Genomic DNA, 14,362 nt, shown 5'->3' with positions numbered 1-14,362 from the left:
ATCACCAATACAAGCAAGACAGCAACTTCCTTTGGAAAACATTGATGTTGTAGATTGTTGATTGGATTGCTTCATATGATGGACATTTGATGCATCTAGATCATATATTAGGAAAAAACATATGTTTTGACCAACCACAACCTTGATCAAAATGATAAGAACATCCACACTGAAGGAGGTTTAGAGGAAGTGTGGCGAGTTTAACAGCTATACAGTTTGTTACTGCTTTGCGAATAAAAATGTGTTAACACTGACAGGGCATCAGTATAGGGAATAGAGATAGAGCACATGCACATGGGAGCATGACTAGGGAGACAGAAGGGGATCACAACAGATGATAACTAAATGTTGCAAAGGAAACAAAAGAAATATTATACTGAAAGAACTAGATATAAAGCTAGAACATACACTACATCTCGAAATCCAAAGAAGCAAATCAAGAACTTACAGAAAACTCAAAACATCCAAAAAACTCACAACCCCAGCTCAACAACCCATGGCGCATGACAAAAGATGACAACTCGAACAGACCAATAGTCACTTGCCTACTCCTTTTAAAGTTTGTGTCATAAAATAAATCATTTTAGCATCTTCAGTGTTCAGAATTACCAGCCCTGCCACTGTTTTTCAAACACACTCAATAGCCAGCATCTAGTTGCCAAAGATCAAGCCTGTGTGAGCTGGAAGTTTAAAGCAGAAATGATGCCAGTTGGAACCAAAATTAGGTTGTGCAGTGCCAACTATAAAATGCAGCTAATACATGTTTCCCTTGGAAAATAACAGTTTTGAAACATGTTTTGTGTTGGAGGGAAGTCTGGATGGAGCACAAGCCTGTCTGACATTTTAAGCATGAATAATCACCACAAGCCGACCATTAGAACAGAACTGGTGAAAGAAGACTATTATTGCTCTGTGAGTGCATTGAGAACTACACTACTTTCATTATTAACAGAGTGAAGAACATCCGTTTTTTACAATATGGCTCACATACCACTGTTTTTGCATATTTTATCCCATTTACACTTCACAATAGTGCTAACCCTTCTACTGGGTAGATTTTTGGATTTTCTCTTACTGAAATGATAAGTGAAGGCAAATATTTCGCACACTGAATTGCATTGTTTTTTCTATCTAGGCAATATGTCTAAAAATATTTGGGGGAGGATCAGATAAAAAATTGCACATCAGAAGACCAATGTCCTTTATTTCTGAAGCCCCTACAGCTAGGCTCAGCTAGGATATCAGAACATTTTTTTCCCCTGTGCACATTCAATCTCTTACAATAATAATTATTATAATTGTAATAATAGAACAAATACAGTCCTACTGCCTAATCTGGCCACAAACTTTCTGTGGCAGAGGGCTTAATTGGTTTTTCACATCACTGATCCTCAATTGTTATCCCTCGAACCGTGAAGATCTTGTCCAGACACAAACTAAACATACACCTCAATTAGCTGCTCCCTGTGGCTGACCAAAATACATCCGTTTCAAAGGTGCACCTGGCTTTTATTCAACCGGCTCTGAGTTTCTGTTAAAAAATCTTTCTGACCTCTTTTTGGCAGGCTACAAAAGCTCTTCATGGGATCTGAAAGAAAATCCTGGACCTCCTTTAGGAAGAGCTACAGCAGTTTAAACTCCAGTGACTGAAAGCAGCCGATGTTCTGGCCCCATAAAGTGTTAAATATTTAGAAAAGAAGAGTTTTATTCATGACCCGAAGATGTAACCTTTGTCATTGCTCCCAGTTTCTTTTTTTTCCCTGGATCAGTGCTTCTTAACTGGGACTCCTGAGATAAACATTATTATTGCATCAGTGTAGCTAGTCTAAAGACATAGCCTGACTCCTTTTTATCCAGATTTCATGACCTGAATGCAGGACTTCAGACCCTATCTTTTAAAACTGATGGATGGATCAGAAAACGGTTGTTGTAGTTCACTAGGGCAATGATGCCTTCCCATTACTGGATGAGTTCCAGAGCAAAAACAATATGTCGAAAGCTGGCGAGCAGCTTGTCGTCAGGGCTCACTTCAGCAGAATACACGTGCAGTTTCATGAGTATTTTCAGTGAGAAGCAGGTAGTCAGGTTGGATTAGAAACCCTTTTGCAGCGACAACTCTAACACGAATGCCAATTGAATTAGAAAGTCAATGATTGATGTGGCAGCCGATAAAGCTCTGAAGTGGAGTTTGCAGAGAAGCCATTAACTGAAATTTTAGATGATGGTGCAAGGTGAATACAAAAAAGTGGGTTTGCACTCATAAGCACTGTAACAAAAAATAATTTCCCCCAGGGATCAATAAAGTATTCTGATTCTGATTCTGATAAAAATGTGAATGAAAAAGGCAGAACAGCAAAAACTGGGAAACCCTGCAGTGCTATTCAGTCTTTGTGTGACAGAAAAACAATTTGCTTTGGATCCAACTATGACTGCACATTGTATTGGATTTTCTGAAAGTTTGCAGTGATATTTAAATCACAATATATGCCTCATATAAGTCAATAAGGAACTCCTAAACTTTGGTTTTTACCATTGTGTGAGTTACTGCAAAAGAAGAAAATCATTTTTTATGGATTCCTGGCTGAAACCTGTATGAAGATGACACACGCTCACAAGTTTAAAACTCATCCCCCTATCATTCAAGGGCATACTGATGGTACACAAACTCACATTTGGCATCAGTATGAAAGGGAATACAGTACCTATCCCTAACTCCAAACACCAGGAAGATGGTGCACTTTACAGATATTTTATTATGCTGTCCATACAGGCAAAGCAAAGCAAAGATGTCTGTTCTTTGTGCTCTAAAGAACCTTGCACAGAGGGTAACAAAAGATACCAGCAAGACAAGTCTTTCACTGTGAGTCTAAAACCATTATTTACCAAGAATACAAATAGAGAATATGTCTGGGAATATGGCCTTGCCTTGCTGTTGGCAGATGTTATCCTTCTGAGTTTTACATGTGGAAGGTGCCAAGGCAGACAGAGAAAATAAGCAGCAAATACAATAAATACAAAATCACTCTGTTGATTTTTTGATAACACTGCTGAATGCAACACTCACAAAAAAAATTGCTGGCAACACTTAGCTAAAAGCATCATTGTTTTCTAAAAAAGATTAATCCACTGTGTACCCCTGCAGGGAGCGCAGAGGTGCAACTCAGTACCATCATGTAATAGATACACTCTTTGTGAGCTGGCTGACTGTCAGATGTTCTCTGTTGATCATCTACGTATCCTGCTGTGCAGCTTTGATAGTAAAGACTCTACCCTGAGACAAAGCTGAGATTACAGTAGCGCACAGCTGCACAGGGAAACAAACCTGTGTCTAACCACTGCATGCACTGCAGCACTGAGTGATTTTTCTCAGCGCAAGAATCAAGAAATATTTACGATGGCTTTGTGTGACTTCGAATTTGGTAGTGCATCTGCCACACAGATGTGAGAAGATGCATTTCTTTGATTTCCCTTGTGACTACAACATTCACGATGCCACCATAAATCCTGCCCGGCAAAGAAAATTAATAACGCCGCCAACACGTAAAGGGTGTAGCATGGCTGCTCAGCAGATATTTAACCTCTGAAAGATACCTTGCCCCAGGTCAATCAGGTTAGTGAATAAGGTTACACATCCGCCCCTTTACAGGAAATCGCAAATTACCTCAGTACTCCCCCTCACTGATGATTTATAGCCCCGGGCAGAGTAATGAAAAGAAAAATGGGGTGGAAATTAATGTGCCAGCACAGAGCGAATGACAGACATTGGCAGCAACGGTGGCTGGTTTAATTTTCTTGTTTTTTTTTAAGAAAAGCGCTACTGCTGAGTAACAACAACTAATAAGCGAATGAGAAACCAATTTTACTCAGTCCACCTGCTTTTATAATTCAGGACACTGTGTCGTTTAGTGATCGAGGCACTATATGAGTTCATTAGAGTCAGCAGTCGTCTAACAGCCATCTGAAATAGCCGGAGACTTGTGTGTGACAGCTTCCTCACAGACATAACTCAATACATCTGACTTCTTTGGCACTTAATAAAGGTTTATAGCACCAATTCTCCATCTCTTCCAAAGAGTTATGATTACAGTGACAAATGTAGTTGATCTTTCCTCTTTTCATAAGCATGCTTCATCCTGAGAAGTCTTTTATTTGGTTATCAATGTTTTATAATCAATCAAGGATATAAAATGAATGGATATGATTGTCGTTATGCAATAACGGCGCAGTAGGACAGATTATATATCATTCCCTCTTATGCTGCGAGTCAAGATAATCTACCGAGGTCATACTCTTGCAAACTAGAGCCAGCCCAGAGTAGATACTTGCTGCATACTAAGAGGTCTGCCTATTGGGGAAAGACAAATGCTTTTGCTGCTTTCTGCTCAATTAATCTGAGAAAGAAACCCAGCTTTGTTTTGTATTGTTCCCTGACGGCAAATGCTACAGTAAGAAAAGAAATCTGAAACCTGAGGTTAGTCTGGTGACTCTCAGAGGATGTAGCTCTAAAACCAACATGTTGACCAGCTACAATTCTAACTATGGAACCATATCTGTAGGTTTGTTCGATCACAAACAAAAACATCGGTCAAAGACACAAAAGAAGATTCATCCTAAAAATATTAAGCTCAGCAATTTAACCTAAGTTGTTGAGATGTTTCACTGAAAACTGCAACATTCCCAATCTTGGAACTATTAATATCTGTACAAAACTTTGGTAACAGTTTATATGCATGACCTGCATCTAAGGGTCTCACTCCGATGTAATTAAAAGAATATCAGGGTATGTTAATTCTAGTTATCTACAAATACTTAAAGGTAGGTTCACTAGAATGAAGTTAAAGGAAGAATAAAACAAAAATAAAGGAAACAACGAAACAATTATATTGTAAGTACATTTAAGTACTGTAATTTTTATGTATTGCATAACCTCGGGTATTTTAGCAGACACAAATTGTTCTGTAAATAATTTTAAGTATTTTGTAAGTAATTTCGAGCGGCGCATACCTTCTGGTTATTTTACATGAAAACTGACATATATTATAATGCAAGTAAGTTTAAGTTTTACATTTTCATTATCCTGATGTGCATGGCGATGTTCTATTATTCAAATGTCCCTTTCTTTTACCAATATTAATTATATAAGGACTATTCTCCCTTTCCAGCTCAGAGAAAAAAATAAATACCATAACAATTTGCAGGCCTATGTGACTTTATACTGATGGAGCCAAGTCTGGCTTTTGTCCTTACCGTGTAATTACATTGTAATTTCAAATTTTCAAATTAAGTACATTGAAATTCCATTTAATTTAATTGGGAAAACACTCTTAGATGCAGACCATATTATAAAACGCTACCAAAATTTCATCCAACAGTTTTTCAGTCTGGATCAAAGTGTTGCTCTCCACTGAATGATACTGACGTCACATGAGCCATGACGTAGCATGACTAAAAATAGAGAGGAAAGATCATGAAAAACAACATTTGCAGGTGACAAACAAGCACCAGGAGGTGGTTTATGGATCCAAACTGAGTTCTCCCTGACACAGTTCAATCAGACCTCAATTTCCAGCTCTGGATTGCAAAAACACAAGAAGGCAAGTAAATGAATAAATGATGGGCATTTTTAAAAAAGGCAGCTGTTTGGATTTGTGTCTCAGTCTGGCCTCCCAAATGTCTCTAAAAATGTGACATCACTGAGTCGTTAAAGCTGGCCATGACGGTTTTTGCCAAACAACTACCAGACAAATGTAAAGTGTAGTTCAGTCATACAGAATGTTTTTATGTTAAAAAAAATATACCAGTCACAATATACAAACAGACACACCTTGAGACGTATACGTATCGTATTGCAGTCCCTCAGTGGATTTAGCTTCAGCGTCTCTCCCAGGCTGTTGCAGCTTGAACTTTGCTTCTGTAGCTCGCAGCATACACACACTCCATCGCTGTCAAACTTGAGCTGGGGGGGTGAAGGAGAGAACACACATCCGCACTCATGCATGCATGCCACATACACGGAAACACACAGGCACACACACACACGTCACACACACACATACACGCACAAATCAGGCCTGAGCTTGGTTTTCTGATGTCACTTTTTTCTGAAGATGAGTGACGAGCGACATATTTACCCCTGACATAAAACATATTCTCAGTTACAGGGCGTGTAATCAAAAACTTTGATGACAAAGTTCACAAAACGTATTTCGCTGTGATTGAGAAAGGCACCTGCACATGCATAAAGAGACAAAGGACTGTGAGATATGATGAGCTTCCCAGTAAAGGACAGCGGTAGAGCATACCTCTGCTATGTGTCCCAGATTGAGAGAAAGCAGGACATGAACCCAACAAGTATGGGTTAATTACATTGGGGAAAGGAGATGAAGAACATTAATATTTCAGTCACGACTGTGGGAGGGTCTCTGGGGAACCACATAAAGCGGTGAAGTTGGTGTAGTCGGCTGCTCCCACTTGCATAAGGACAAAAGCTGCTTATAATGTGGAAGTGCTCAGGTTAGTGGGTTGGGTGCCAGATGAATCACCAGGGGCTGCATCAGTCATGAAAAAGATAGAAACCCCTGGTACTATGAATTAAATTAAAAACAAATCAACTAGGAATCTCATTATGTAAATCTGCATGATGTTTTGATTGTGTTGTGAAATGGGAGCTCACTCAAATACCTAAAGATATTTCAAGCTTGAAAAGTCCTAATTCATAGTTCCATTCAGATATGTCCGAGGTAGAGATATGACGAGATCAAATTTTCACTCGGCTGCTATCAAGGCCAAAAGAAATCACGACAAAAAAAGAAATAAGGTGAATGCAGTGTGATTGATGTTAACACGAAAAACGTAAAGGACACCAAAGCATCCTAACATAAATAAAATAGCATGAACAAATGTCTCCGATATATTCAGATGCACTACAGATATATATACACTACAGCGAGGCTAAAATACAGCACCAATGTGCAGTGACTTAATCAGGCCACAAACTGTAGAAACACCTGTGAGTCAAGTGCTTGGCACCACAGGCTAACAGAGCAGTTAGCTCAGAGCGCTTAAGGTGCAGAGAGGAGCAAAGAAACTGCAGGATAAGAGAAGACAACAAATCTGGAATTATACTAAAAAACAAGTCCTTTATGGTCACATTAGGGAAAACAGTGGTGGAAAACAGCAGCACGAGCAGAACTATTGCGATAGTGTTCAATGAACTCGCAATCTTGTTGCCGTAGAAATGAATGCTGGGACAGGTACTTTGCATTAAGACAGCGATAAAATGGTGAAGTCAGTCTTTTATTCGTTTGCGACTGAATAGGGTCAAGTTGGCAGTTACATGCTATCTCTTTGTGTTGATATGACAATTAAATCAGTGAAAATTGCAAATCTGTTATATACACAGAAATTCACATTAACTGCTTAATTTCATCGTCCTGCCAGAAACCTGGAGGTTTGAAACTTAGATTAGATTCACAAATCTTTCTACAAATAGTGACGTAGATGCTGGCAGTTTAACTGCAAAATGATATAGAAGCTCACCTCAGCCTTAATTTTATTTTATAGGAATATAACCAGAATGAAACGAGCGCTGAGTCTCCTGTTGCAGACAAGTTGCATTGATCACTGCAGACTGACTCCAACTGATTGCAGTGTGTTAGCAATCTGTCTGTGTTTATAAATTAGATTGCGATAATTTTTAAACATTTACCAGTCTGTCTGAGAGTGACTGCTATTCGAGTCTGATGCAGTGATTGTTGGGAGACAGGTTGCCTCCCACAAGGACACCAGTGATCAAAAGTGGCTGCCCAGAGTTTGAGGGTGTTGCATGCTCAGTAGCTTCTTGCAATTGATTGCCAAAAGTGAAAAGAGTTTACTGCAATCCCTGGGCAACCACTGATTTTTAGCAGTCACAAAGAGGTGAAACTGCAGTCTAGTAGTTCATGACAAGTAAGAGTTGCAACAAACTGGAAAGTGTGACCACAACTGTTCTGGTGGTGGATTATTCTCTAAATATCATGTGAATTTTTAAAGTTATATCTATTTTTCACTTTTAATTACATTTCAGAAACTTTCCTCAAGACATTCACTGAGTTGAGTTAGAAGTTCTCCCACAGCTTTCACGCCTCTGCCCAGCTGACCAATCAAAGCATGAAGTGGATGTAGACGTCAGGACAACAGTTTGAGAAAGTTACACATATTGCTGGTGACGGCCGCTCCGACAATTCTGACATTAAAACATTTGGGGAGCGGAAATTTCCAACAAGAAGTGACAAGCGCTTCTGGTGGCGTATTTTGGGCCCTTTAATGTATCTGTATGCTTGAACGCACCGTTACAGTCGGGGTTTCTCACCGTCTGCTGTGTTTCTTTTGACCACACTTTTTAAAAATGTCTCCCAACTTTATCGGAGTGAAACAGAAAGAAAGAAAAAACATTGGCTTTCTCTTTCAGAGTTGTTTATCTATTTTATTTCAGCTCTCTGTGATTCTGGCAGAGATGGATGTGTTTATTGGGAGCCATTAGTCATCAACAGACAAATAGTTCAGCTGACTTTCGGTGCTGACTCAGTCCTGCAGCCTGTTTGGAACAGAAGCGCTGCCCGTCAGCCCATCGTGTGCTCGCATTCGTAGATGTAGGCTCCCATGCAGACAACACATTTCTATTAGTCACTCACTCTTCATGATCCCTTTCGACCATATATATTGTTTCCACTTTTATTCACAGCCTTAGTGCATACCCCTACAAATGTTAGTGATAACATATCAATATTAAGATCCATTACTTGTCATTGACTGCTAGTGGGTCAACTCAGGTGTTCATTCTGGTGACAAGGGGTTATGGTTATGAGTTCTAGACATGAAAAATGTTGATTGGCTGCTCTGTTTGGTGAATATGAACTATGGACAGACTGGCTAGATATACTATTCAGCAAAGTTTTGATTTGATTTGATGTCTGTGTGCTCTGATTTTACAAATTTATTTATGAAAACAAGAGCTTTTTTCTGTATTTTGTATGACTCAAGTTCAGTACTAGGTTCAATTCACTGTCTAATCAGTACAGATCAGAAACACTGCATCATTTCTTCCAATTATTAAGTTTAAGCCTCCAAAAAGCCACATTAAAAGATTAATGTCTTTTTTGGAGTGTACTGCAAAGCTGGAGCATGCATGGGCTAAGGTCCAGTTGGTCTCACCAGCTGACAGTCTTCCAGAGAGTTGACAAGTTGAGCGTTCTGGCAAGAGAGGATGGAGCCCGCCAGGTTTAGCATCACACAAACTGCAGACAGCAGCATGAAGAATGTGATCTGTGAGAAAAAGAGAGAACGAAGAGAGAAAATATTTGAATCATAATGGTATTAATGGCAAATTGTAGCTTGTTGCTACTAAAATTGATTCAGCGCTTTCTGATACTGTTGCTGAAAGTAGCAGAGGCGCAGTGTACTTCTCTAATCAATCGTTACTCACAGTGACTCTAACAGATCACCAAAGAGGAAATTAGCTCTGATGTCAGGAGAAATCAATAACCTGTTCCCCCTCAGGCCTCCACAGTCTGAAGGCACACAATGACACAAGAAACAACTTACTGAGGGATTGAAATTCAAAACTTATTTCTGTTTCTCAACATCATCACAGCTGTGAAGTAGCTCATCTCTCTCAGACACACATGTACAACCTCAACAGATGTAATATTGTCTTACACTCTAAACCAGTGGTGGTGTCTCTCCCTCGACCCCGTTTTCCTGGGGGTAAAGGTTTCTTTTTTATTTTCTTGGATATCAATCCTGTTAGTGGAAACATGGCTTCTATTCCTGCCACTTGACATTGCAGGTCAAGCGTAAAAGAAAAGAGTTTTAAAAATGACTCCTGTCCAGGAAACTGAAAACCAGTCTCCTGCATTGTGTACCAAAACTGACACCACAGCTGCATCTGATTGAAAACTGTAATATGGAGCTATTCCCAAAGTTTGCTTTTGCAGAGTGTTGGGACACTGGAACAGCATTAGCCGAGGACACTGAGGTCACTAGAAGGAGGAGTTCGATGCGTAAAAAGGTTATTGGGAACACACCTAAACATATGGAGAGGAGGAGAGCCAGACAAGGAGGTGGAGAAGGGAAGGAGCTGGAGGTGGCATGTAATAAACAGATGGAGCGATAAGTTTAAGTGCTTTTTTCCATGACAGAAAATTGAAAGATTGAGGGGCTGATGGGAAAGCTTGAGGAGCAACTCCTTAGATGGCAGAAAGCAAATAAATAAATAAATAAATAGAAGGAAAAGAGTGAGGATGAATGCAAACAAAAGAAAAAAGAAACGAAGGAGACAACCGGTAATAAATGGGGACAGAAACATGCAGGGGAGGAGACAGACAGAGCATGACTCTGGAGTCCCATGGTGCATCGGTGGTAATGATGTGTATATCTTCTTAATTAGTATTTCATTTGAATGTGATATTAGCTGTCTGGTTCGGTGGCGTAATAGCTGCGCAAGAACAATACCAGACTGAGCAATCTGGTCTTCAAGAAATGTATTATTAAAAAAATTTCCATACCTCTAAAACAAGGAGCCTGTCTCATATATTTAATACCGACGTGGCACTACGCATGTTTTTGAAGTTCTGCACTGCAAGGACACAACTGCGCTCAGTAACTTGCTGCCCGACCATTGGTGACATCTTGAGAGACATTAGTCAAAAATAGACTTCCCATCTGTTAAAATAAAAAAAAAATGTTTCAAAGTGGATGACAAAACATGTCCAACATGAAGGACATAATGTTGTTTCAACCAAACAGCACAGGATGGCCACGTGCCGTGAGCAAAATCCTTGCTGTTGTTGTTTAAATGCAGTTATAATCAATATTTGGATTCCTCCATCAGCAGATAAACATGACAGTGTCTCTGGTGAATGGATTTGGATACTGAATGAATCACAATCTGCACTACAAGCTGGACATGCAGCTGAACACTTTGTCTAACAACAATCACCACAAGGACAGACACAAAGACAACGACTCAAAACTCCTTATTGTAAATTATTTTTAATTTACTAAATCACTGTAACCTAGTCATTTCCCAGCTTTTCTGATAAATGTAAATTATATGTTCTTCTTCTCCTCAATCTTTCCATTTATATTAACAGCAAGCTATTGCACAAACTGAGAGCATAATCACTTATGCGTCTTTCACTTACACCCACACTGACCTGTTACCAGTTAATCTAATTAGCTGCAAAACGTTTCCTTTTAGCACCACTAACTTTCTTACTTACCAGCCTTCTGTTGGCTCATTCCACTTTTTTTCTTTTTTTGCAATCAAATTCAAAAGAAAATAAGCTAAACAAGCTTTTTCTTAACATGGCAAATTTTCTCACTTTGATATGTTTTCCACAATCTAGTTTTAATCAAATATGTGTTCACGAGAACTGCAAATTACTACATTCTGTTTATATTCACAACTTACACAGTACCTCTTCACAAACAACTGCCAGTAATCTCCGCCAACAACTCACAACTGGTTCATTAATAGGCATTTTTCCCTCATGACCAGTTGATTAAGTCATCTGAGCGCAGTGATAATCTGTTTGATGAAAATATAATGCCAAACAAATAGCTGTGGCGTTATACTGTAAGGTTCATATTCTCTGTAGCTCTCTAGTGTTATAATTATTACAGTAAGAAACTGTTTTGTTTTTTATTTCACAATAAGTACAATTTTTTGATACTGTCAAATCTAGCTGCCAGCACTTTTCCATAATTTAACAGAATACATTTCTTACAGAGAGTGTTTTTCTTCCTTTTAAGATGCATGGAAAATGATACGCAGCGTGTGGCTATACATAAATCTGAACTGTACCGCTTGAGCTAATTTATAAAACAATAGCTAAATCATGAAAGCACGTATACACACACACTGTATAGTGCTGTCAAACACACTGTCATATAGGGAATTTGATCAATTGTCTCCTTGACAAAACATTAGCTCATTATCATCGATTAGATGCATCTGTAAATAGCAGCTATGACTGATTTTCTGACTGCTGGACAAAGTGTGGAAGTGTCTGTGTACACAGGGCTGACATTTGTCAGCCAAACCAACAGGATCTGCCTGTTACGGTTTAAAAAACATAAACACACGGATCTACTGTTTCTGCTCATTCTTTCTGACAAGTGTTTTGAAACTATCTAACTGAGGTTTGTAAAAAGCAACATCACTAATGCAAGGCTGTGCTGCACAATTTTCTCTTGGCATCCTGGATTTATTATTCTCTATTCAGGTTGCACCCAGCAATGGTGAGGGCTCTTTTGGTGTGGAAATTAATACGGTATTGTAGATGAATATGGTAATAAGCAGAGAAACAGACGTTTTGTCACAATATCCCCAATTGGTTCATCCTGTATTCACAGTAATAGTTAACATTTGCAGACGGCTGTTTTGTGGAAGTGAACAGGAAGCAGAAGGCATTTTCATTAGTTCAACTGGGGCTGCAGGAGCATTTAACTTGAATGATGCCACGACAGAAAATACCATGATGAGGTTATTGTAACGTGCAAACTGATGACAGTAAAAGCTCCTTGGCTGACACACACGGCCATAAGTTGCACATTATTGAAAGCACTCCGTGTTTGCCTTGTTGCCTGCTGAGCCAGTCAGATACAGTACTGTGCCTCAAACAATTACCAACTGCAATTCAAACAGAGGAGAAAACTGTTTTTCTTTATCAAAGCTCCAGTGACTGCTGGAGTGCAGCGCCGTAATATCATGTTTCTTTAAAAGGATATTTAATTTCTAGTCGGGCGCATTTGCATAACTGTTTCGTGAATCTGTGTCAGATCTTACAATTACCCTTTATCTCAATATATGGCTACAATAAAAAGCACACAGCCATGAAACAGAAGAGCAGGTGCAGCCAACTTCATCGGTTCAGATTTACTATGCCGCTCGTGCAGACACCCAAATGTGTGTGTGTGCATGTGTGTGTGTGTTTCTATTTTAGAAAAGACCACAAATAAATCCCTTTGATTTGTCCTCCCCAGGCCTGTGTGATTGAGGCTCTCACCTGTGCACCGCAATGTTTTCTCATTGCTGAACTGATTGTCATGCCTGGCCTCATACAATACTTTCTCATTACCATGTAGGATCACACAGCACCATTAGCAGCTAGTCATTAATTACTGCTGTGCTGGCCTCTGCATGCCAAAGAGGAAAACACACACACAAAAAAGCCACACACACGGCACTCGGTCGTGGCAGATTTACGCTGCATGTCATCATCACATCGTTTAACACTTTCTACGGAGGAGAATACACCATAATACAATCACCATTCATCTCCATCAGACACACATAGATTAGCATGTAAGGCCCAAGGTGTGCCGCTGTAATTCTCCATAACTGTCACTGAGGCTCAAATCATTTGATTGCAGCTTAGCCTCTTAGTGTTCTGCATCCAGTTTGTTCTTCACATGCAAAGAAAAGTGATGATGCTTTTTGTATGGATGCATGCATCCATACAAAAACTGTAAAACTGCTACAGTTATATTGTCCGGGGCAACATTTTCCCAAGCGTTTTCTATGGATTTCTTAAAGGACTGGAAGCTGCCTGATTGCCTGATTTATTTCTATGAAAGCTGCTCACTTTTCATACTCTGAAAAACACAGACTATAAAAAGAGCTCTTAACAATAGTGATAGAAAAGTCAGTTGACTTGCATGGCGATCAGAAGTCTTGCTGCTTCAGGTTTTCTGATTCGTATGATTAAAAAAGATGTGATGAATATCCATCCATCTTCATCCATTTTCATCCTTCCATCCAGGTCGCGGGAGTGCTGGAGTCCGTCCCAGCTGCCACAGAGCAGGAGTTTGAGTACACCCTGGACAGTGCTGACTGGAACATCTGTTACTGTTACATCCATGATATTCCAGAGCGTGGATGGTGAAATAACCTTCACAGCCCAAAACCACTCTGGGTGGCATGTTTTTTGTCATATTTTATTTTCATCTCAAGAAATAGCCCAACCAGCAAGTCAAGTAGTATCATTCTATCAAAGCTGCAAGCGTTTCAAGGATGCTCACAATGACAGTAAGGCAGTGAGTCATTCCCAAATCATCAAAAATGCATGTTTGATACTCCTCTGCATTAGAAGTTAAAATTTAATCTTATCAAGGGGCATATTTGAAAATCAACCCAAGTAGTCTGCAAAACACAAACGTCCACAATGAACTCCTGCTTGGCATATTCACAGTCTTTGTGCTACGCTAACCAGCTGTTGGCTGTAGCTGCATATTTAACAGAGAGTCGCGTTGATCTTCTGGCCATCACAAATCTCCAAAATGCCAAAGTAGTCCTTTAAGAATGTGGACTTTTAAAGGA

General features: G+C 39.5%; 1 protein-coding gene across 2 annotated transcripts in view; it reads right to left on the bottom strand.

Moving 5' to 3' along the window:
- entrep2 (endosomal transmembrane epsin interactor 2) overlaps positions 1 to 14,362 on the bottom strand; it is a 115,098-nt gene that overhangs the window by 16,856 nt on the left and 83,880 nt on the right. The window contains exons 3-4 of one of the 2 annotated variants that reach the window (XM_085355242.1): positions 9,193 to 9,303; positions 5,825 to 5,989 (exon numbers count right to left, since the gene is read on the bottom strand). In XM_085355242.1, the coding sequence (XP_085211368.1) occupies positions 5,825 to 5,989; positions 9,193 to 9,303 (276 nt within the window). The remainder of the gene's footprint in view (positions 1 to 5,824; positions 5,990 to 9,192; positions 9,304 to 14,362) is intronic. The other variant, XM_085355250.1, reaches the window with a different exon arrangement.

Source organism: Diplotaxodon limnothrissa, linkage group LG1 (genome assembly GCF_057381915.1).
Source record: "Diplotaxodon limnothrissa isolate DT_005_m linkage group LG1, D_limnothrissa_male_GT1.1, whole genome shotgun sequence".
NCBI lineage: Eukaryota > Metazoa > Chordata > Actinopteri > Cichliformes > Cichlidae > Diplotaxodon > Diplotaxodon limnothrissa.
The sequence above is the reverse complement of the archived record's forward strand: the minus strand, read 5'-3'. Positions and strand labels throughout refer to the sequence as shown.